We start from the raw sequence: 23,320 nt of genomic DNA, 5'->3' as shown, positions 1-23,320 counted from the left end.
TTCCTGTATTCTGATTAGCTGAATTGGTCACGTGTTATTGCATTCATTTCCCAATGAATGTAAAAAATTAAGCCACGCCCACCGCGGCGCACTACTTTTATTACTTCGGAATGTCGGGGAATCCGAATATTACAGTCGAGGGAATTCCCTTTCTGCTCATGTGTATCGTCATGCACAGGACATTTAGCGACTTTCATGCATATTCATTGTCCAAACTACCCTTTGAAACCGAAGGCCGAGAATGAATGAAACAGCAAACGTGCAGGCTCGCTCGCCTGTTTTTTTCTCGCTCGCCCCGGTTCAACTTTCATGTCTTCGGGTTTCATTTATAACTAGCATTTCTCCAACTGTGATTTACCGTAATCAGGGAAGTAATGTTTGAATCACGCAGTAAATGACCATGTTATTTGAAACTGCCGCCTTCTCTCGGACATATTTCTTCCGGTTCGTTACAGTCTGACTGTTGCAGTTCTTTTCGCCTCTTGCCTTAATTGACAGGTCAAATGAACATTGTTTAAATCCCACTCTCCGTTGATTGGCTACTGACTGTGTAGGCGTGTCAAGTTATGTGCATAAATTAAACGATCACCTGATTCATGTCACGCCACTGTATGTATTCCTACACCTGGAATGTTTATCAATCTCGTCATTTTTGTCTGTTTTGATATATGCAACTGTTTTGGGTTAAACTATTGTAGATAAAACATGTTTTACGTTGTCGAATTTAATTATAAGCATTGACTGTGTATTTTTTTCGGTTCATTGAGGTATGAATCGAAAAGCCGATGTGCAAACTTTTGTAAGAATCCGCTACATATCGGCTTTTCGATTCATACCTCAATGAACCGAAAAAAATACACAGTCAATCCTTAAATAATTAAATTTTCGTTGTGTTCATTGAAATTCCTGTATTCTGATTAGCTGAATTGGTCACGTGTTATTGCATTCATTTCCCAATGAATGTAAAAAATTAAGCCACGCCCACCGAGGCGCACTACTTTTTATGTCGGGGAATCCCAATATTACAGCCGAGGGAATTCCCTTTCTGCTCACGTGTATCGTCATGCACAGGACATTTAGCGACTTTCATGCATATTCATTGTCCAAACAAACCTTTGAAACCGAAGGCCGAGAATGAATGAAACAGCAAACGTGCAGGCTCGCTCACCTGTTTTTTTCCCGCTCGCCTCGGTTCCACAACTTTCATGTCTTCGGGTTTCCTTTCTAACTAACATTTTTCCAACTGTGTTTTACCGTAATCTGGGAAGTAATGTTTGAATCTGGCGGTAACTGACCATGTAATTTGAAACAGCCGCCTTCTCCCGGACATATTTCTTCCAGTTCGTTACAGTCTGACTGTTGCAGTTCTTTTCGCCTCTTGTCTTAACTGACAGGTCCAATGAACATTGTTTTGATCTGCTCTCCGTTGATTGGCTACTCACAGTGAAGGCGTGTCAATTTATGTGCATGAATTAAACAATCACCTGATTCATGTCACGCCACAGTATGTGTTCCTACACCTGGAATGTTTATCAACGTCGTAATTTGTGTCTGTTTTTATATATACAACTGTTTTTGGTTAAACTATTGTAGATAAAACATGTTTTATGATGTCGAATTTAATTATAAGCATTGACTGTGTATTTTTTTCGGTTCATTGAGGTATGAATCGAAAAACCAATGTGCAAACTTTTGTAATAATCCGCTACGCGGATTCATACAGTTTGCACATTGGTTTTTCGATTCATACCTCAATGAACCGAAAAAAATACACAGTCAATCCTTAAATAAATGATTACAGGGTTACGTCATATGGATAAAAGGCTGCCTTCAGTGAAGTTTCATCCCTCACGCGGAAAAGATAATCATCCACGCTAACATCGTTTAACACTTCGTCAACCATATTGGGACAGCGTGCATTCTACAGATAGTTACAACTATCACAAATTGTGCTTATAATCTCTGTTGACTAAAATCTCTAATTTAAGGAACACGGGTGGCCCAGTCGTCTAAGGCGCCGCGATTCGCTGTGCAGAGTTGCGTCCCGTGGACATGCCACAAACCTATGATTGTGGGTTCGAATCCCGGTTCGCCCTGATTATGTTTCTAGGTTTGTCAGCACCATACCCGTGCTCGTGAGTTTCACCGAAGTGGTAAACGTCTGAGAGCTGCATCACTTTGGGCTTTCTTCCCACATTAAACTGACACGCCGTGATATGACTGGAATACTGTTAAAAGCGGCGTTAAACCGAACTCACTCACTCTAATTTAAAGATCTCTAAAAGATGTGCGATTGAGATTCCCGGATTCCCGCATTTACTGGAAACAGGCAAGGCACGAGTTACTGTTATTCGTTTAAGATTTGGTACACATTTCAGATTGACGTGGAAGTGTCATGATGGTGCTTTGCGCTTTTATCAGCAATATCCCTCTGGTCTGATGTTACACTAAGTCAGCCAGGCCACCAAAAGCCTTTTCTCCATATCCGCCTTTTCTTCACTTCTGGGGCGGTCGGGTAGCCTACTGGTTAAAGCCTTCGCTCGTCACGCCGAAGATTCCCCACATTGGGACAACGTGTGAAGCCCATTTCTGGTGTCCCCCGCCGTGATATTGCTGGAATATTGCCAAAAGCGGCGTAAAACCATATTCACTCACTCACTCACTTCACCACAAAGTGGCTTACCCGATACAAAACACCGTTGTCCTTCACATTAATCTAATCTATATAGGACATCTGAATTAGGCTAGATTACAATGTGTCAAGGTCAAGGTTGTTCTGGATCCTGAAAAGGGATTAAAACGATTTAGAGTGAGTGAGTGAGTTGGGTTTAACGCCGCTTTTAACAGTATTACAGTTATATCGCGGCGTGTCAGCTTAATGTGGGAGGAAAGCCCGAAGTGATGCAGGTCTTAGACGTTTACCACTTCGGTGAAACCCACGAGCACGGGTATGCTGCTGACAAACCTAGAAACATAATTGGGGCGAACCGGGATTCGAACCCACAATCATAGGTTTCTGGCGTGCCCAAGGGACGCAACCCTACACAGCGAATCGCGGCGCCTTAGACGACTTGACCACCCGTGCCCCATTTTGATAGTTATCAAGGTAACTTATGGACTGAGTTGGATATTTAATCTAATTTAAGCAATATGTTAAGAAGATCAAGGCAACAATCTCATCCATAATACTGTGTGTACACATCTATAGAGAAAACTGATCCCCATGTCGAGACGGGCGCTTTAGCTCTCCTGGTAGCATATCAGATTTTTTGTTTGTTTGTTGTTTAACGCCGCACTCAGCAGTATTCCAGCTATATGACGGCGGTCTGTAAATAATCGAGTCTGGACCAGACAATCCAGTGATTGGCATCATGAGCATCCATCTACGCAATTGGAATGCGATGACATGCATCAACCAAGTCAGCGAGCCTGCCCACCCGATCCCGTTAGTCGCCTCTTTCGACGAGCATTGTCGCCTTTTACGGCAAGTATGGGTTGCTGAAGACCTATTCTACCCCGGATCTTAACGGGTCGGTAGCGTATCAGAGACGTTGCAGATGTGTTACTTTCCGCAAATATAAGTCCCAAAGCTCCACACAGCGACGTTTGATTGCACAATCAGCGGAGTCGTCTAAGGGGCTAAGATTCTCTTGGCTTATTAGGCCGCTGGAAACCTTGGACCATGTGTTCATATCTCAGAGTCGCCCTGATAATGTTTCTAGGTTTGCTAGCACCATACTTCTGCCTGTGATAAACGTCTGAGACCTGCATCACTTCGGGCTGGCCTCCCACATCAAGTTATATAACTAGCATAGCCACGGACCTATCCTTTTACGGCAAGAATGGGTTGCTGAAGGACTATTCTAACCCGGATCTTCACGGGTCTCCAGCATTAAAAGGGAGGGGTCCAAAGTATCAAAAAGGGAGGGGTCCAAAATAACAAAATCCTCTCTCAGATACTTTTACTGCCTTCAACATACTACATTTGGTTTTCAAAAAGTGGGTGGTGGTGGTGGACCGAACCCTCTCTCGTTCATCTTCCCGAGGCAAGTGAGTTAACTGACTATAAAAGTCCAGTTTCCACCCTTGCCGAACTAGGCTGGTATTATGGAGTTACATTTAGGCTGGACTAACGAGTCTATGCATAGTCCAATCAAAATCTTGCACCAAAATCGAAATCCGGTTCGTAAAGTGTCATGAAAATTTCGGTCGACTGCAGGATTTGTAAAGCATGTGCACCGCTAACTAGTTGTCAACAGATATTTTCTAAAGCTTTTCATGCTTTTAATCAAGGTGCTCACGTGATTTAATTCATTTCGCGATGTAAGACTCGTTTTATCACAATATAGATCTTGATTATCAATCAGATCGTCTTGACTGGGCGCCACCGTTTTGTTTGAAGCAAATGCAAGTGATACGAGAGGTTGAATCTGATTGGTCAATAGGAGAGGCATAGAAAGGACATAACCCGTAATAGCCACTGGTGGCGCTACGATCGAGCCCAGTAATTCCAGCCTAGTTCGGCAAGGATGGAAACTGGACTCAGTCAACTCCCTTGCCTCAGGAAGATGATCTATGCCAAGAATATACAATAGAAATGTTTAAGCCGATACATCAACACCACCCACCTACCCACCACCACCGTCACTGCCACATTGGGCCCGTGAACATCCGGGGTAGAATAGGTCTTCAGCAACCCATGCTTGCCGTAAAAGGCGACTATGCTTGTCGTAAAAGGCGACTAACGGGATCGGGTGGTCAGGCTCGCTGACTTGGTTGATGCATGTCATTGATCCCAATTGCGTGGAACGATGCTCATGGTATCAATCACTGGATTGTCTGGTCCAGACTGGATTATTTACAGACCGCCGTCATATAGCTGGAATATTGCTGAGTGCGGCGTTAAACAACAAACCAACCAACCAATCCTTATAGTTACATGGTGTGTATGCATTCGGAACAAACCAGTGGCACTCAACAAAACTCACTCGTATTTGAAAAACATATTTTGTTAGTTTTAATTATATTTATTTGGCAAATGGGAACTTGTTTCGGTGTACCTGTTATTCAGCCAGTACCACATATACAGGGAGTGATATAACTGTTCTTGGCCCTGAACACGCACAAATAACCATATTAACACAACTCTGAAGTACACACAGTGTCGCCTTTCAGACGCTCTGTTCATCACGTGACATCCGTCAGGCTCCATAGCCCTTTTGCTGCAGCCCACTTAGTATCTGTTTGCGGGTCAGAGGCAGATTACATACATCAAATATCAGACATTAAAAACTCCCCGCCAAACTGATGTAACGCACGATATGCGTACATTGCACTTATGTATCGCGTTTTAATGTATCTAACCTAGGGGGCATGGGTGGCCCAGTCGCTGTGCAGAGTTGCGTCCCTTGGACACGCCAAAAACCTATGATTGTGGGTTCGAATCCCGGTTCGCCCCGATTATGTTTCTAGGTTTGTCAGCACCATACCCGTGCTCGTGGGTTTCACTGAAGTGGTAAACGTCTGAGACCTGCATCACTTCGGGCTTTCCTCCCACATTAAGCTGACACGCCGTGATATAACTGGAATAATGTTAAAAGCGACGTTAAACCTAACTCACTCACTCACTCACTGTATCTTACCTGGACACCGTTCCACAAAGCGATCCTAGCTACGACTATCGTAAGCCAGTGTTAAAAGTATGGGAGTTACGACCATCTTAGCGCTAAGATTGCTTTGTGGAACGGGGCCTTTGACGACTTGTCCTAAGGCATATGACCCGTGAAGATTCCGGGGTAGAATAGGTCTTCAGCAACCCATACTTGCCGTAAAAGGTGACTATGCTTGTCGTAAAAGGCGACTAACGGGATCGGGTGGTCAGGCTCGCTGACTTGGTTGATGCATGTCATCAATCCCAATTGCATGGATCGATGATATTAATCACTGGGTTGTCTTGTCCAGACTCGATTAGTTACAGACCGCCTTCATATAGCTGGAATATTGCTGAGTGCGGCGTTAAACAACAAACCAACCAACCAACCTAAGACATGTTTTATACATTGTCCTACAAACGTGAAGATCCGGGTTAGAATTGGTCTACAGCAACTCAAGCTTGTCGTAAGAGGTGACTTACGGCTTTACTGACTTGGTTGATGATGTCATCTTATCCCAATTCCGTATATTGGTGCTCATGATGTTAATCACTGGATTGCCTGGTCCAGACTCGATTATTTACAGACCGCTAAAAAACAACGCTTAGACAAGGTCGTCTCATTACATTTATTGCACTACGCCATGGGTCCAAATCTGCTCCTGTTATCAACAGAGAATTCCGTTGAAAACAGGGAGGCGAATTTCAACAGCTACCGTGAAAACCTCCTCTATGCAGCCCGCCTGAAATCAAGGCATCCTGTGAGTGAGTGGGTGAGTATGGTTTTACGCCGCTTTTAGCAATATTCCAGCAATATCACGTTGGGGGACACCAGAAATGGGCTTCACACATTGTACCCATGTCGGGATTCGAACCCGGGTCTTCGGCGTGACGAGCAACCGCTTTAACCACTAGGCTACCCCACCGCTCAGGCATCCTGTGAAGCATTTTACCCTAACAGCTTACCACAGGCGGCAAAGATTGGGATGGACTGTGTGTCAATCGCATTACACCATGTTTACAGACGAATCAAGGTTTTGCCTTCGATTCACAGATAAGATGGCAGAAAACTTTGTTGGCGACGTAACGGCGAGCGGTATGGAAGTTTTGACCATGATCGGTATGGGGTCGGTAGTGTCATGCTGGGGGCGGTATCACACATGACAGGCGAACTTATTTGATTATTGTGAATGGACATTTGACTGACCAGCGTTATGTTAACGTAAGTATGCGCCCTGTCGTTTTTGCCATTCTCTAATGAATTATCTGCAGAAACTTTGAATTACAAGATGACATTGCCAGATCACATCGTGCCCAGATCGTCACCGATCAGCTGCGACGAGGACCGACCCTGTGTCTGGTCAATACAATAGTGGTTATCTTGTATATTCCGTGAAAACGTAGGTTATAACTCTCGATACTGTCTGGTCAATACAATAGTGGTTATCTTGTATATTCCGGGAGAACGTAGGTTATAACTCTCACTACAGTTTATAATCACTGATAACTACGTACAATAGGGGTTATCTTGTATATACCGGGAGAATGTGAGCTATAACTCTACTGTCTATAATCGCTGACTGGTTAATACATTGGTCATATGTCCACATATGTCCATACTGTGGACTAGAACTAGAATTGATAACTAGCCAGGGAGGGAGGGTGTGGCACGTGGTCTCACTTGTTCCCTGGTGCCTCGGAGAATCTCAATCAAACTTCAACTTCCAAGTTTCGTTTATACCCATACAAACTAGGCCATCTATAAGCCATTCCAGAATGTTCTTTTTATCAGTTTTAACATTTTTAATCGAGAATACGTCAAAATTTGTTTCAAAGAGTAGTCGCCTGTTTGAAATTAGTTCCGTAAAGCATGAGAAAGCTGCCTTCTGATTGGCTAATGTCGACTTTTGTCAGACATTCCATTGGTCGATCAGAGTTCGCGAAAGGTCGGTCTGACGTGACCCGTAATGGGATGCCATGATCCATGAATCGAACCTGGTCCTTCAGCGTCACGATCTTGTGCTTGGCCCACTGGTCTCCCCCACATCCCCTTTCCACCAAAAGAACAACACAACTCAGATATGTTAAAAAAACAATATGAATTTTATTCAACAACATTGTACCAGTCTCTGTACACACCTGCCTTGACCTCCATTGTTAAAGTGAAGGTCGTGTAAGCTAGCAGAATTGCCCTGGACTGTTGAACATATGAGTTGCAGGATTCCACAGGTTATCATCACGTGTTATCATCACGTGACACCATCACGTAATACCATCACGTGATATCTGTACAGACAGGTACAGGCTGGTAGTATTCCATTGACTTGAACTAATCACTCTTATCCATCCCTTCTGTACACATGGATTCTCCGAATTAGGCTGGGCCTGCTTTTTAACCTCGCTTATCCATACTCTTTGTCACTCCCAGAAGCCCTGCTCTTGCTATACAAATATAAAAGCCTCCTACCTCTTACTTAGGCTGGGCCTGCTTTTTAACCTCGGTTATCCATACTCTTCTTCACTCCCAGAAGTCCTGCTCTTGCTATACAAATATAAAGGCTTGGCCTGCCCAATTAACTTCACTTATCCATACTCTTCATGTCACAGCATCCCTGGCTTTGCTATAAATATATAAAGGGGCTTCCGCCTCCCACTTGTTTGAGTCATTTGCCCTTACCCTTCATAGTAGGCCAGTCTTAAAGGGGGACTCACATCTGAACGTAGCTGGGCCTGCCTAATTAACGCTAAAGACCGTATCTTGTAGCTCAGTTCACACAACCCTTTTGAAGTGTTAAATATCTACAATTTTTGCTATAACATGTAAATACTAGACACATCTACACAGTTTTATATTCATCTGCATCCTCATTAAGCACTAAAAGTTAAATATTCAACTAAAACAATTATAAAAAATCTAGGACAAGCGTATAAACTAACAACTCCTGCTCTAAAAGACTCTCAAAACTGGCCCGCAATGTACACACATACAAGTATCAAGTCAATGGAAACACAAACAGCCAATATTAAACATTGGAAAATATCATCTATCATCCGTTGGAGTATGCGGAGAGAATATGCACATACCTAATCTAAGGCATAATGCAGACATATCGAAGCAAAGCCAAAGCCGAAGCCGACAAAGCCAGGCAGGGCAACAATAAGTTTCCTTTGTACTGGACACAAACATTCGAAAAAAACAAACATCCATATATTATATGAAACTACTTCATCGCATATATAGCTTTTGTTTGGGTTTTGTGTCTGTGCCCTTCGCCTGGCATAAACTTCGTCTGGTGCTGTTATTAAACAGGAAGGACTCTTCATCACTCTTTCGCAGTGCTTATATTTTTCACTTCAAGAGTTTTTTCATAATTATTCTCGTGAAATTGCAAATCTTTTAAAAAGAAAAACATCATATATATTATCAACAAAATCTGAACGGGTATCAATGACCTAAACATAGCACTAAAGTTTGACTGAAAAATCCACTTTTGTTAAAATGTTAAAATTACATTATTAAGTCACGACCTTATTGACACTGGAACCCTCATCCAGTGAACACTTTCTAACGTATAAATAATTGCACAGAGGATCCTTACACCTTTAACTATTGCTAATTAGCAGTTAGGAAAATAGTGTCGAATAAAAGTTTTCATCAACATCACTAAAAACATACAGAAAAAACCACTTCACCGTCCTGCGGTTAAGCAATTAATTAATATCATAATTCATACTTTTGATGTGAATGACAATGAAGTGTCGCCAAGAGGCTTCCAGCAGCGTCCTTCCAACCAGGCCATGACAAATAAATTGCTTGTTTCTTGGACTGACTGCTTGTTTTATACAAGTTTTGGTTATTTCTTTATATCAGGAGTGCTTCTTGATTTAATGGCTGCAAAACCTCTGCAAAATACATGATGAGTGAGTGAGTTGGGTTTAACGCCGCTTTTAACAGTATTCCAGTTATATCACGGCGTATCAGCTTAATGTGGGAGGAAAGCCCCAAGTGATGCAGGTCTCGGACGTTTACCACTTTGGTGAAACCCACGAGCACGGGTATGGTGCTGACAAACCTAGAAACATAATCGGGGCGAACCGGGATTTGAACCCACAATCATAGGTTTCTGACGTGCCCAAGGGACGCAACTCTGCACAGCAAATTGCGGCGCCTTAGACGACTGGGCCACCCGTGCCCCCAAATACATGTTAAGTCAGGAAAAATGATAACAGGAACTGTCTTTCCCTCATTATTGAAATCTAATCTTTGTCACCCGTAATTAATATTTAATGTTCCCCATCCCATTATTTATAAAGAACAATTATTTTCAAACAAACGAATCCAAAAAGCAAGTAATTACTCCCTCCGTAAGGCCATCCACCTATCTACGTGTGAGAGCGTTACGTTACGTCATTTCACTTGTTGTGCCCAAATATGGAAGGACACTACCCTACGTGGCATCATCATGATCATCCAATCAAAATATTCCACATCATCAAAGGTGTTGTATTATCTACAGCATAATGTCAAGGGCACGAACGTTGTCCACTAAAACACAGACCAACTAAGGGGGATAACTACTGTTGCAACTAAGGGAGATAACTGATGTTATGATTTGATGGAAGTAATATGAGGTAAAATTCTTGCCATTTCAGAGTCACTATTAACAAACAGTCAATCTCATTAAAATCAGATCTTAGTTCTCGCTATTGCTAAACAAAGATCTGAGGACATCCCATTACGGGTCACGTCAGAACGACCTTTCATCCAACCAATCAGAGCGTCGCTTACCAGATCATGAAAGCGACATTTGGAATGTGTTTTTTAATCATGCAACCTTGAATTCCGGGGTATTTCGAGGGGCATTTACGTGTTTTATGATTATACCCATACAAACTAGGCCATCTATAAGCCATTCCAGAATGTTCTTTTTATCAGTTTTAACATTTTTAATCGAGAATACGTCAAAATATGTTTCGAATCGTAGTCGCCAGTTTGAAACTAGTGTTGTAAAGCTTGAGAAAGCTGCCTTATGATTGACTAATGTCGATTTCTTGTCAGTCATTTCATTGGTCGGTCAAAGTTTGCGAAAGGTCGTTCTGACGTGACCCGTAATGGGATGTTCTGAGATCTTTGTTTAGCGGTAGCGAGAACGAAGATCTGATTTTAATGAGATTGACAAACAGTTCATTTATTATCAAACACAACAAGCAGGATGTACATGGCTCCGTCAGGAATATCTTTCCGCTATATATACCTCCTCCGATCTGTTTCTCAGATGAAACAACAATATGTTGGGAAGAAACACATTTCAAATCACGGGACAGTGATATCAACAATCTTGTTTTCCTCCAGCCAATTCGTCTGACAGTTATTATGATGATGACCAACTTATTTCCCTGTGTTATAACTGAATACATATTAAAACAATTAACTGCTACAGATGGCCTAAAAACAATGGGTAATCAAAATAACAATTATTAAAAAAAAAAAAAAAAAAAAAATTCTTGGGATCAATGGTTTGTAAAAGTGCTGTCCCTGTAGGTTTCTTTACCTCAGCATCAGTCCTCCGGACATGCTTTAGCTCAACAGTAGGTGTCCAGCCAGCCTTGTTTATAAGTCCAAAGCTGTCATTTCATTTTCATAATTAAAAATATAACCAAGACTTCTTGTAGTAGTGTATTCATTGGAAAGCCCATTTTTTAACCTTTCAAACAAATACCTACAAATGCGACTAATTTATTTTAATCCAATAAAAACAAAATATTTCAATATGTAACAAGAAATATAGAGGTTATAATGGGAGCACTGCTACTAGTATCACCAGTACACTGATAAACTCATTCTGGCTACATTCTCAACCCAAGCTCACAGTGTTATAGATATATATATATATATATCAAAAGAATACTAAAACAATGAAATAGCACAAGACTTAGAGGAGCTGTGTCAAAATTGAAAAAATGCTTTTGACACAGCCCCCAATAGAATTATCACAAATAGCACTTAAACCAAGTCTACCAGCAGAGCAGAGCAAGACAGGTAGTGTTGAACAGCCTCATTTTGAAGATATTCGGCAGTGTCAGGCACAACATCAACGGATGCCATATCAAAGGGTCTCAACACTTGATGCAATCATAATTTGTATTATTAAATTGTTTTGTGCCTCGAAAATATTATTTGCTTTTAACAGAGGCAAAAAATCTCCTTCCAAAAGCAAAGCCAAAAACATTTGCATAAAAAAATGGATTAAATGAGAAATGTTGATTTATTTGTGAATTGTATTCCTGCCAATATCTTCAGAAATGTTGAAACATTTTCCCCAAATACACGCTAAGCACATGTAAATTATCCTCTAACAACATCATGATGGTTGATTGAGGGACGATTCCGACCTTCAGTACAAGGCATTGACATAACAAGGCAGGTTAAAGAGTCTTCAGAACTAACAATTTCACATCAAATGTTTCATTTCCAACATTCTGCATAAAATCAATTAAAACTGTGAAATTTCAACATAAGAATAATTTTATGCAGTTGCCATGACAATTGAAAAACTCACATTTCTCAGAATGTAGCCTTTTATTTGTAGTTCAGTGAGGGTCCGAACTGAGGGGTTTTACTTAAAAATAATATTACGAAATATTCTCCATGTCATAGTAAATACTTATTTAACTACATATAAATATTTGCGATGCATGAAAAAAAACCAAAAAACATTTTCAGCAAAATTCTCCACATGGTTAATGATTTCCCCCTCCTCGCAAGCCTCACTGAGAAAACAGTTAAATATCGTTTGCTACAGATTGAGATTCCCAGCATTTTGCCCATCTAGTTACGCTCTCTCACATACAAAAAAACAGGGAATATGTAAAAAGAGGGATCCACTATTTTGTGCCAACAACCACCGCGTACCACTTTTCTCAACAACAGTGGTAGTTGGGTAACGTGTTCGTTCACAAGACTTCAAAACATCACATGTCACCACAACAAAAGTGAAAAGTGTTTTTACATTTTCAAAAACTAAAATAAATTTTATTTGAAGAAGAATATTGACCATGATTTATCCTGCGATACATGGACGAATGAATACAATGTTGAAAAAGAATCTCCTGTCCGTCCTTTTTTTGTTTCCCTCTTTTTTTATAAACCCTTGGTAAATATACAGCATACTCCTGAGTAAGTAGTAGTTCTCTTGAGATCCATAGTGTATTCTAGCCAATCAGTGTCTCTCTTGCAAAACAGGCAGTAAATGTGACCAATCACATCCTCTGGCACTACTACAAACCAGCACTGCATGTTGGGATACTCACAGTGGAACTGCTGATGGCTAGGCTTCAAACCACATACACCACATCACCGTGAGGTGTCACAATATTTATGACAACAGTTCATGAATAGTTGATTAATTCAAAATCAAGCAGATTTCATAAATAGGCATCCAGATTTTGTGAGAATATTCAACTATATATCACAAAAGCATCTCCACATAGTGTTTTTCCAAAATGGCTGACATCCAACATGGCCGACATCCAACTTGGCCTCTTGTCCCAGCTCTTCCTCACTCCCAACTGGCCTACATTAAAACTGACCACAACATGTGGGGATTCAGTCCACCACGCATCAAACTGAGGCTCAGAATGTCAAATTGAGGCTCAAAAGGTCACATGATCACTATGAGGTCATGTGATCTTTAATGTCTTCATGACTTCAGATCATGTGATGGTATTAAAAAAACTTGACTTTCTACAGAGTAATATTTGTATAATATTTTCCAGAAAACAAGTCTCATAAGAAAAATGAAAATCCCTGGTGAGGGGTTCTTGAAAAACAATAGTGTATGTCAACGGTACCTCACAGAAACACATTCTGCTACCACAGTTCCTGCAGTCCCACCAATAAATACGCCTACCTCAGAGTACAGGACGTCTCAGACTAGTACCACAAGTTATCCTTACCAAATAGGTTCTCCATTCAAGAACGACTTGGTTCAAAAAACAAAATGGCCATCCATCAAGCACATGACTACTTCAAACACAGCTTGATGAAACAAAATAATCCAAATCGTCTATTCGGTCACATTTTCCTTCATCAAGCACATTTCATTTCCCAGTGCATTGTGGGAGAATCACACACATACGAAACAAGCTTCCATGAAGTGCTGTCTTGAGCATAGTGTTTATATGGTACTCTCCACCTCCAAGCGTAGCGTTTCCGTGATTGGCATTTCCTCTGGAAGTCGGGCAGGCTGTTTGTTCAACTCCCAATTTTTAAGGCGTCGTAGCGGGATTCCCAGAAGGCCAGAGAGAGCAAGAAGCGAGCCAGCCAAATAGAAGCAGACATCTACACTCTTCATGGAATCCAAAAGAGTACCTGTTGAGCAGAAGGTCAAGGTCATAGAGAGGTCAGGTCACGTAATTGTGTATCACATAAAGTCACCTTTGATAGACAGCATATGTGGTATATAGGGAGGTTTGGAAAAAATCTCATGAAACAATGAAACAAAATGAAACATATATATCTGAGGTTCCTGAATGACTTGTCAGATGAAACATTCTTTAGTTTCCTCAATGACGATTCAGATGAAACAATTAAAGTTTCCTCAAAGTCTTATCAGTTAAAAATTCAAGGCTGCAAGTTTTTTTGTTTTATGGCCATGTTTGAGTGGAAGTATAAACATAAGAGTGAGTGAGTGAGTGAGTTGGGTTTAACGCCGCTTTTAACATTATTCCAGTTATATCACGGCGTGTCAGCTTAATGTGGGAGGAAAGCCCTAAGTGATGCAGGTCTCGGACGTTTACCACTTCGGTGAAACCCATGAGCACGGGTATGGTGCTGACACACCTAGAAACATAATCAGGGAGACCTGGGATTCGAACCCACAATCATAGGTTTCTGGCGTGCCCAAGAGACGCAACTCTGCACAGCGAATAGCAGTGCCTTAGACAACGGGGCCACCGTGCCCCCATAAACATGAAAACTAGTGAGCATGCTGTATAAATCCTCATAGAATGTACCCTGTTTTTTTACGGCCATACCTCCATATACACAAATGTCAACAAAAATATCAACACACAATTTTTTTTAAGAAATCAGTAACTATGTTCTGCACAATAGTGAATGAGTGAGTGAGTTTGGTTTTACGCCGCTTTTAGCAATATTCCAGCAACATCAGAGCGGGGGACACCAGAAATGGGCTTCACACATTGTACCCATGTCTGGAATCGAACCCGGGTCTTCGGCTTGACGAGCGAACGCTTTAACCACTAGGCTACCCGACCGCCCCTTCTGCACAATAATCCAACACAAGCCCCACCCATTCTATATTTAGACATTCAGGATACATCGTCCATTAGTGGGCGTGGCCTTTTTTATTTTGGTTCATGGAAACATAAATGCCAAATAAATCACTTGGTTAACCAATCAAATGCCACGAAATACTTGCGATATATTGATTGTGCGTGACCCTCGACTCACCTGCAAGTGGAGGTCCTGCCATGGATGCCACGCCCTGAAACAGCATGAGGATGCCAAAGGACTTGGAGAGCTGGTCAAGGCCCAGGAGGTCTACGAGGAGGATGGACCTCAGGGACACAAACACCGCTGTCAAGACAAAATGTGAACGTGAGAAATAGTTTGCATTTGAGCAAGGGAAATTGCAATCCATCAAACCTCAGACGATTTGAAGCAATGAATACCAAAAGATGTTAAAAGATGGTACATATTGTTTCTCTGCCTCGTTCTCGGCATTAAGGGGACAAAACAAGGACTAAGCAGTTCAGAGTAGGTACAATGTCTGAGTAGGGTATTCATGTTAAAATATGGCATTGTATCTCAGTGACCTAGCACAATGAAACTGTCCGGACAATACAAGCAACCACACACACTCATGCACGTGCATGCACATCGTTATATAAGTGCAATCATCTTGAATGCGACATTAAACCCTCTCCAATGACAATCAGGGACCAATGCCAACTAGGAATCCTTGTTGGAATACAGTCTCTTATTTCCAGGGACCAAATCTGTTTTAAGAGTGCCAAAGGCACCGCTACAACCAAAATATCCCCCTATGTCTCCATTGCATTAAGTTCCCAGTAAAGGCGCAAATACGTGAACAAAACTACATTTCTATTTTTGATTTCTATTTTTCTTGCATCCTATTAAACAGTGAGTGAGTGAGTGAGTATGGTTTTACGCCGCTTTTAGCAATATTCCAGCAATATCACGGCGGGGGACACCAGACATGGGCTTCACACATTGTACCCATGTCGGGAATCGAACCCGGGTCTTCGGCGTGACGAGCGAACGCTTTAACCACTAGGCTACCCGACTGCCCCTCCTATTAAACAAATTATTTTCTGAAGAGACATTATTTAATGCGTTTTTAATAACAATGCAATTTTATGTTCTTTTTTTTCAGGCCATTGACCTTAATGTTTTCATAAAAAAAAAAATGAAATAAAAAAAAAAAAAATGGGAACGTCTAACCAGACATTGTGAACTCACCAACACACAACCCGAAGGTGGTGCCATAGATGGCCAGGGAAACGTAGGAGTGGCAGAGCGGTACCATCAGCGTTGCAATCCCTGCGATGACGAGTGCGATGTTGTTGAGATGGAGCGGGTCCGCCCATGGTCGGTCCGCAATCCAGCCGCTGATGATGCGTCCGAGGGTGTTGGTGATGCCGATGACGGTCAAGATCAGCGCACCCTCTGTTTTACTAATGTTCTCCTTCTCGGCCTTGTCCTTCAGGAAGAAGAACGGGATAAAGAAAGCTGGAAAAGAAAAACTTGGATTAATTATATTTCCTCAACACATTGAGAAGTCATTGTATATCTGCCCCACCTTTCTAACTGATGGCAGAGGTCAGTCCGATAAAATAGTTTTCTCAACTTACTAAACAAGCAGAAAAAATCACCTTATTTGGAAAGCATATTCACCAAGTATTATTGAGCAAATCTATGTCAAAAAGTGAGCTGGACAATCACAACTCTCGTACATTGTTTATACACACATATATATTGTTCATACAGTCTTATAATTGTTCATAAAGGCCGTAGTTAACTTTTTTTGACAGGGGGGGGCAAATATTTGTACAAGTATCACTTATCACCAACTTGATAAAACTGTTTTCTATATAAAAAAAAAATTCAGGGGGGGGGGGGGGGGGGGGGGGGGGCCCGGCTGTCTAAGGCACTGTTCATACAGTCTTATAATATTGTTCATAATTCTTATACATGGTACATAAAGTTATACATTGTTCAGTGTTAGACAATGTTCCCACATACTGATACATTTTGTTTGTTTGATATGTTTGTTTGTTATTTAACATGTTTAACGCTGCACTCTGCAATATTCAAGCTATATGACGGCGGTCTGTCAATAATCAAGTCTGGACCAGACAATCCAGTTATTTACATCATACATCATCCAAGTCAGTGAGCCTGACCACCCAATCCCATTAGTCGCCTTTTACGACAAGCATAGTCGCCTTTTACAACAAGAATGTGTTGCTGAAGACCAATTCTAGACCGGATCTTTACACGTTGTTTTCATAGAAAGGAGGTGAAGTTGACAACAGACTAAGAAACTCATTTGATGTCAGACTGAAGTATTGAGGATGCTGTGACATCAGTCAAGATTACCAGAAACTACAGATGGATTGACTGATTGCTGCCATATTAGTTTGGGAAGAGGCGGACACATCAGTACAGATAAACATAGCAGGTGTGAGTGGGTGGCCACAATGACATACTGCAGGGGAGGACTGGACCACCCTAGCCCAGCGTTATAACACAGGTATACACTAGGGGAGGACTGGACCACCCGAGCCCTGTGTTATAACACAGAGGTATACACTAGGGGAGGACTGGACCACCCGAGCCCTGTGTTATAACACAGAGGTATACACTAGGGGAGGACTGGACCACCCAAGCCCCGCATTATAACACAGAGGTATACACTATGGGAGGACTGGACCACCCGAGCCCTGCGTTATAACACAGAGGTATACACTAGGGGAGGACTGGACCACCCAAGCCCTGTGTTATAACACAGAGGTATACACTATGGGAGGACTGGACCACCCGAGCCCTGCGTTATAACACTTAGGAATACAGTAGGGCAGGACTGGACCACCCGAGCCCTGCGTTATAACACAGAGGTATACACTAGGGGAAGACTGGACCACCCGAGCCCTGCGTTTAAACACCTAGGAATACACTAGGGCAGGACTGGACCACCCAAGCCCTGCATTATGACATGAATGAATACAGTAGGAGAAATGAGCTGAGGACTTACCCAACATGCTGAGAATACTGGCAAATACTAAGAGTGCAAACATAGGGCTCTTCAGCAAATGGAAGTCAAACATCTCCTTGAGAAGGTAGAAGACTTTCCTCAACGTGGACTGCTTCTCCTCATACTGATCGATAGTCTGCACACTATACTGCGGTATGCTCATCACACTCCCAGACACAATACTCGAAGGATGCATGTTCCCTGAACTCGCATACGCAATGGAGCGTGACGACGAGGACCTGTACGCTCGGTGACGTGACCGTGTGGTCGGTGGGGTCGGCACGACCTGGATGCTTATCACACTGGCGCCCATTGGCGGACAGTTCACCGATTTCATGCTCTGCGTACAAGAATTTAAATCGGAGTCTTGTGACGACCTCCTCATCGCCCCCGGGATGATGTCACAGCTCTTGGCGGTGAGGATGAACTCGGGGGTCATATTGCAGCCACTGTCGCTGCTGGTGGACAGGGAAGACTGAGACATGTTTTTGGCACTGGGTCGGTAAATCGGGCTGATGGGTTGGGAGCCTGCACAGTTGCCGTTGGACACATGGTGGTCTATCTTAATACTCGGGATCACCAGGCTCTGCTTACTCTTGTCCAAACTCTTGGTGCTGAAACCTAGCGACTCCTTGAATCGAGCGATGAAGGAGTTGTTCCGCTTCGCCTCGAAGAATGAAGGGTCAATCTTGATGAGGCGGTTGTCTTTAGTAATAATACAGTTATCCAAGGACCCATTGGAGATGGTTCTCTGTCTTTTCTTTTCCTCGATCAGGGCTTTCATGATCGACCCGCGTTGAATCTCAACCATACGTCTGGGCACTCTCTGAGGGGTTTTGTCAAGGGGCCGGAAGAGCGCCCCGCACACAACACAGTTCAGGACGACCCCGGCGAGGATTGTCAGCCCCCCCTGCCATCGGTACTCCTCCACCAGGTAGTTGACAAACGGAGCAAAGATGGACGTCCCGACGCCAGATCCACACACTGCGATGCCTGTTGCAAATGCACGCTTCTTATCGAACCAGAATCCTACGGTCACTATCGCGGGAAGGTAGATCATGCCGAACCCAATACCTGAAACACAAGTGAGACAGTGATTCATAAGTGAGGTGAGGTGAGGTGAAATGGGGTTTAACGTCGCTTCCAAAATTATTGCACTTATATAGCGACATGCATGTACGTGTGTGTGTTTGTGTGGCTGCTTGTACTAGTCCGGACTGATGCCGATTTATAGTGCTAGCTCACTGAGATACCATGCCGCAGTTTAACATGAATATCCAACTCAGACACAGATTACTGACTCCGAGCCGACCAGTCCTTGTTTTAGCCCCTTAATGCCGAGCGCCAGACAGGGTAACAACAAGTACCATCTTTTAACATCTTTTGGTATGACGCGATTCATGAGTGAAATACAGACAGGCCTCACAGTTTATTTTTCCCTAAGGAGCCATTGGCTCCTAACAATTGTTTTCAGGGAGCCAATGTGAAATTCAAGAAACCAGGTGAAAACTTAAGGAGCAAAACAAGATTATAGTCAGCAATGTATAATGCTGTTAAAGCATAGCTAATCTGCCTGACTGCAGCAATACCGCTTCCTATGTTCAGTGCAACAAGCTTTCTTGTTGTTGAAAAGTACTTGACAAGATTATCAATAAATTTTTACCATACAATTCCCATGTTGATTGTTAGATTTTTTTAAATGTAATTTTAGTTCAGTGGATAAGTATTTATTAATGTATTGTATTTCTGTACTATGCACTCAGGAATATCAGGTCCATGGCTGTATTTTCCCCATAGCCAAGTGGTGACTCCTTTTTTCTAAGTGGAAATTTCACTTGCCATGGCGACCAATTAAATTATTATGATAAAACTATCCATCATATGATAAAACTATCCATCAAATGATAAAACTATCCATCATATGATAAAACTATCCATCAAATGATAAAACTATCCATCATATGATAAAACTATCCATCATATGATAAAACTATCCATCAAATGATAAAACTATCCATCAAATGATGATAAAACTATCCATCAAATGATAAAACTATCCATCATATGATAAAACTATCCATCAAATGATAAAACTATCCATCAAATGATAAAACTATCCATCATATGATAAAATTCTGCCTATCATTTTGCACATCCTCTGATCGGATTGATGGACAACACACAAATTCACCTTCCAATCCAGGAGGTGATGGTGCAATAATTTTTAATTCATTATAGATGGAAGATCGAAAACAATCGTTCGGGACCGACCCAGACAGCCAACTCACCTCCCATGATTCCGAGTGTTACGATCATCATCTGGATGCTGCTTGCCTGGGTGCTGAGGAGGAAGGCAGATGTTGCGATGAGGCTGCCCATGATGGTGACCTTCCGACAGCCATATTTAGAGGCCAGGGCGCTAACCAGAGGACCTGTTGGGGGCAAGGAACAGGTTAATAGTTTCTGTATGATGATACTACTTTCTGGCAACTAGTGGTGCTACTCAGTTAACTGAAGAGAATTGTTTTAATCATTATTCTTTCACTCACTCTTTAAACATATCTGTATATTATTTATCAATCCTTGGGAAAAATGATATTTTTGTTGGTCATTTAGGTTTGTTTGTTATCAATCTTTTTGCGTGTGCGTGTGTGGTGTGCGTGAGTGTGCCTGTGGTCTGTGCGAGTGTGTATATGGTGCGTGAGTGTGTATGTGAATGTGTGCATGAGGTGTGTGTGTGCCCATGTGTGTGGGAGTGTGTATGTGCCTGTGCAGGTGTGTATGTGCATGTGGTGTGTGTGTGTGCGTGCATGTGTGTAAGTGGTCTGTGTGTGTATGTGTGTCTCTGTGTCTGCGGTGTGTGCGTGTGTCTGCAGTGTGCAAGTGTGCGTAAGCGAGTGTATGTGTGTGTGTGTGTGCGGTGTGTGAGTGTCTATGTGGTGTATGTGTGTGTGTGTGCACGGTGAGTGTGTGTGTGTGTGCGTGCGTGTGTGTGTGTGCGTGTGTGTGTGTGTGCATGCGCGCGGCGTTTGTGTGCGCGTGTGTGTGAGTGTGCACATTTTGACTTACCCACAGTGAGGTAGCACCCTGCCAACAGGGAGGGTATAAGGGCTGCCTGGGCATGGTTACAATTGAACTGTTCCATCAGCTGATGTTCAAAGGTGGCGATGGTGAAGCAGATGCCGTCAACGATGATGTTGCACAGCAGAGAGGCAAGGACAACCATCCACCCCCATCCTCCATCGGGAGGGCCACTGCCCCTAGGGGGCGCTGGAAGCTCCTCCTCCTCACATTTCTTGTCCTTACAACAGCAGTCATCATTGGAGTCGATTGCTCGTGTCATTATCACAAATGCCGCTTGTTTAGATCATGGTACGCCCTGGAAAAGAATGAAATGGTTGGTAATTTATTGACAATTATTTAGTTTAGAATTAACGTGGGGGGATTCCAGGTAAGAATAAACAGCCCCAGCTCCCTTAGCTTGCCATGGTGGCAATCACTGGATTGTCTGTTCCAGACTCGATTATTTACAGACTGCTGTCATATAGCAGTATTGCTGAGTGTGTCGATCAACAACAAGTGACAATATTTCATAAAAAAAAAAAAAATCCCCCCCCTGTCCCAAAAAAACAACGAGTGAGCTGGTTGGTACCGTTTTGTGGAGCAGTCAAATGTTCAACTAAATTGAACTAAATAATGGGGTCTGGACCAGACAAACATGAAACTACAGAGGTTTAGTTGGCAATTACAACAAGCCAAGGTTACTGGACACCCTTTACGTCCCTGCATCTCCTGAGGCATGCCACAACACAGCGTATTTCCCATAGGGGGATGGGGATCCGCCCTTGATACTGACACACGTGACAATCGGAGATAACGGAACTGAATCATTGAATCTATTCATTTTTCTAAAGCACGTTTCTTTGATAAAATACACCACCATCCAGCCAAAGATGTTTGTTTGTTTGTTGTTTAACGCCACACTCAGCAATATTCCAGCTATATGACGGCGGTCAGTAAATAATCGAGTTTGGACCAGACAACCCAGTGATTGCACAATATGCTGCAATTGTTCAATGCCCTGTGTCCGCGAAACAATAGCTAAGTCGGTGAACGCGACACATCAGCTGTTGCCAATCTGTCCGAGGTCAGCAAACAACGAAACTTAACTCTGTAGATCAATCATTATCTACTTAAGCCAAGGAGCCTTCAGAGGGTCTGTTGCCTTCAACCATCAAGAACTACTGGCGACAGCTGAATAGCCACGAGAATTTATATCATTTTGTTTAGCTACCTTTGTGTTGGTCAGAATTGACATGATATACTGTGAGTGAGTGAGTGAGTGAGTATGGTTTTACGCCGCTTTAAGCAATATTCCTGCAATATCACGGAGGGGGACACCAGAAATGGGCTTCACACAATGTACCCATGTCGGGAATCGAACCCAGGTCTTCGGCGTGACAAGCGAACGCTTTAACTACTTGGCTACCCGACCGCCCTCATGATATACAGTCTACGGAAATTCTCGGTCACACGCGTTGAAAGGATTAAATATTCTGTGTGTCCAAGACCTGAGCAATATGTCGTGGAAGCAAGTTTCATTCAAGGACACAAGGACACAAGGACACAAGGACACACTGCCAACCCCCATCCTATGATTGGCACCCAACAGTCATCATATACCCTTAGACTAAAATCTAGTCTCTGAAATGAACATATCGTACATAAAAAAAACATTTGTTCAGTTATCTTAATAAAAATATAATAAAAAGGAGCCCAGTGACTCTCTTCATTTTCAGATACTGCAGTGATCTAGACTTGCCAAACATTATAGACTTGCATGGGCTTTATTTGATATATATTTGTATCAGGGTCTGTAAGACAGACTAATATACCCTGATCATTAAGCAGAGACAAAGCCTCAGTTTCAAACACAGCACAAATAACAAAAACTACATGTAGCAGGGCGTTGAGTTATCCCACAGATGACATCCTCACCTAGTCAGCTTGCTGAAGGGGTTAACCTCTTTGGTCTTATACTACACAATATCCTTCTTGACTCTAAAAAAAAAAAAAAAATCCCTATGCTGATTTCAGATTTGTGGAATAGAGCTAGCTTGAGCTGGCTAGATTTGCTTTTGTATGCATTTCTAGATTATTATTTTTTCATAAAATTAATATATTCCAAAGTCATGGTGCAGGACTAAGGGACCTGTTACAACCTGGGGTCCCCATGGTCAAAATCATGAGGAAAAACAGCCAGTACAGAAATGACTTTCAATTTGCCATTGAAATACCTCACATGCATCTTCCCGCGAACTTGATGGACAAACACTTACCTCCTTCAAATGTCTTCAATGATAAGTGC

General features: G+C 42.4%; 1 protein-coding gene across 1 annotated transcript; it reads right to left on the bottom strand.

The window, feature by feature from the left end:
• Nucleotides 1–7,732: 7,732 nt before the first annotated feature.
• Nucleotides 7,733–21,331, bottom strand: LOC124148363 (monocarboxylate transporter 9-like). Its single transcript, XM_048398073.1, has 6 exons — nt 21,022–21,331; nt 20,241–20,384; nt 17,953–19,026; nt 16,158–16,427; nt 15,126–15,251; nt 7,733–14,021 (listed from the first exon to the last, which is right to left on the bottom strand). Exons 1-6 carry the CDS (start codon nt 21,293–21,295, stop codon nt 13,828–13,830), a joined length of 2,082 nt encoding a protein of 693 aa, XP_048254030.1. The 5' UTR covers nt 21,296–21,331; the 3' UTR covers nt 7,733–13,827.
• Nucleotides 21,332–23,320: the final 1,989 nt, after the last annotated feature.

This window comes from Haliotis rufescens, unplaced genomic scaffold (genome assembly GCF_023055435.1).
Source record: "Haliotis rufescens isolate VD_foot unplaced genomic scaffold, xgHalRufe1.0.p SCAF_18, whole genome shotgun sequence".
In the NCBI taxonomy this organism is placed as follows: domain Eukaryota; kingdom Metazoa; phylum Mollusca; class Gastropoda; order Lepetellida; family Haliotidae; genus Haliotis; species Haliotis rufescens.
This window is presented reverse-complemented; position numbering and strand designations above follow the sequence as displayed.

Coding starts and splice junctions, on each gene's coding strand:
- LOC124148363 (XM_048398073.1), bottom strand. CDS start 21,295: ATGACACGAGCAATCGACTCCAATGATGACTGCTGTTGTAAGGACAAG. Junction 19,027..20,240: donor AACACTCGGAATCATGGGAG/GTGAGTTGGCTG, acceptor CTTGTGTTTCAG/GTATTGGGTTCGGCATGATC. Junction 14,022..15,125: donor GGCAGGACCTCCACTTGCAG/GTGAGTCGAGGG, acceptor TCTGCTCAACAG/GTACTCTTTTGGATTCCATG.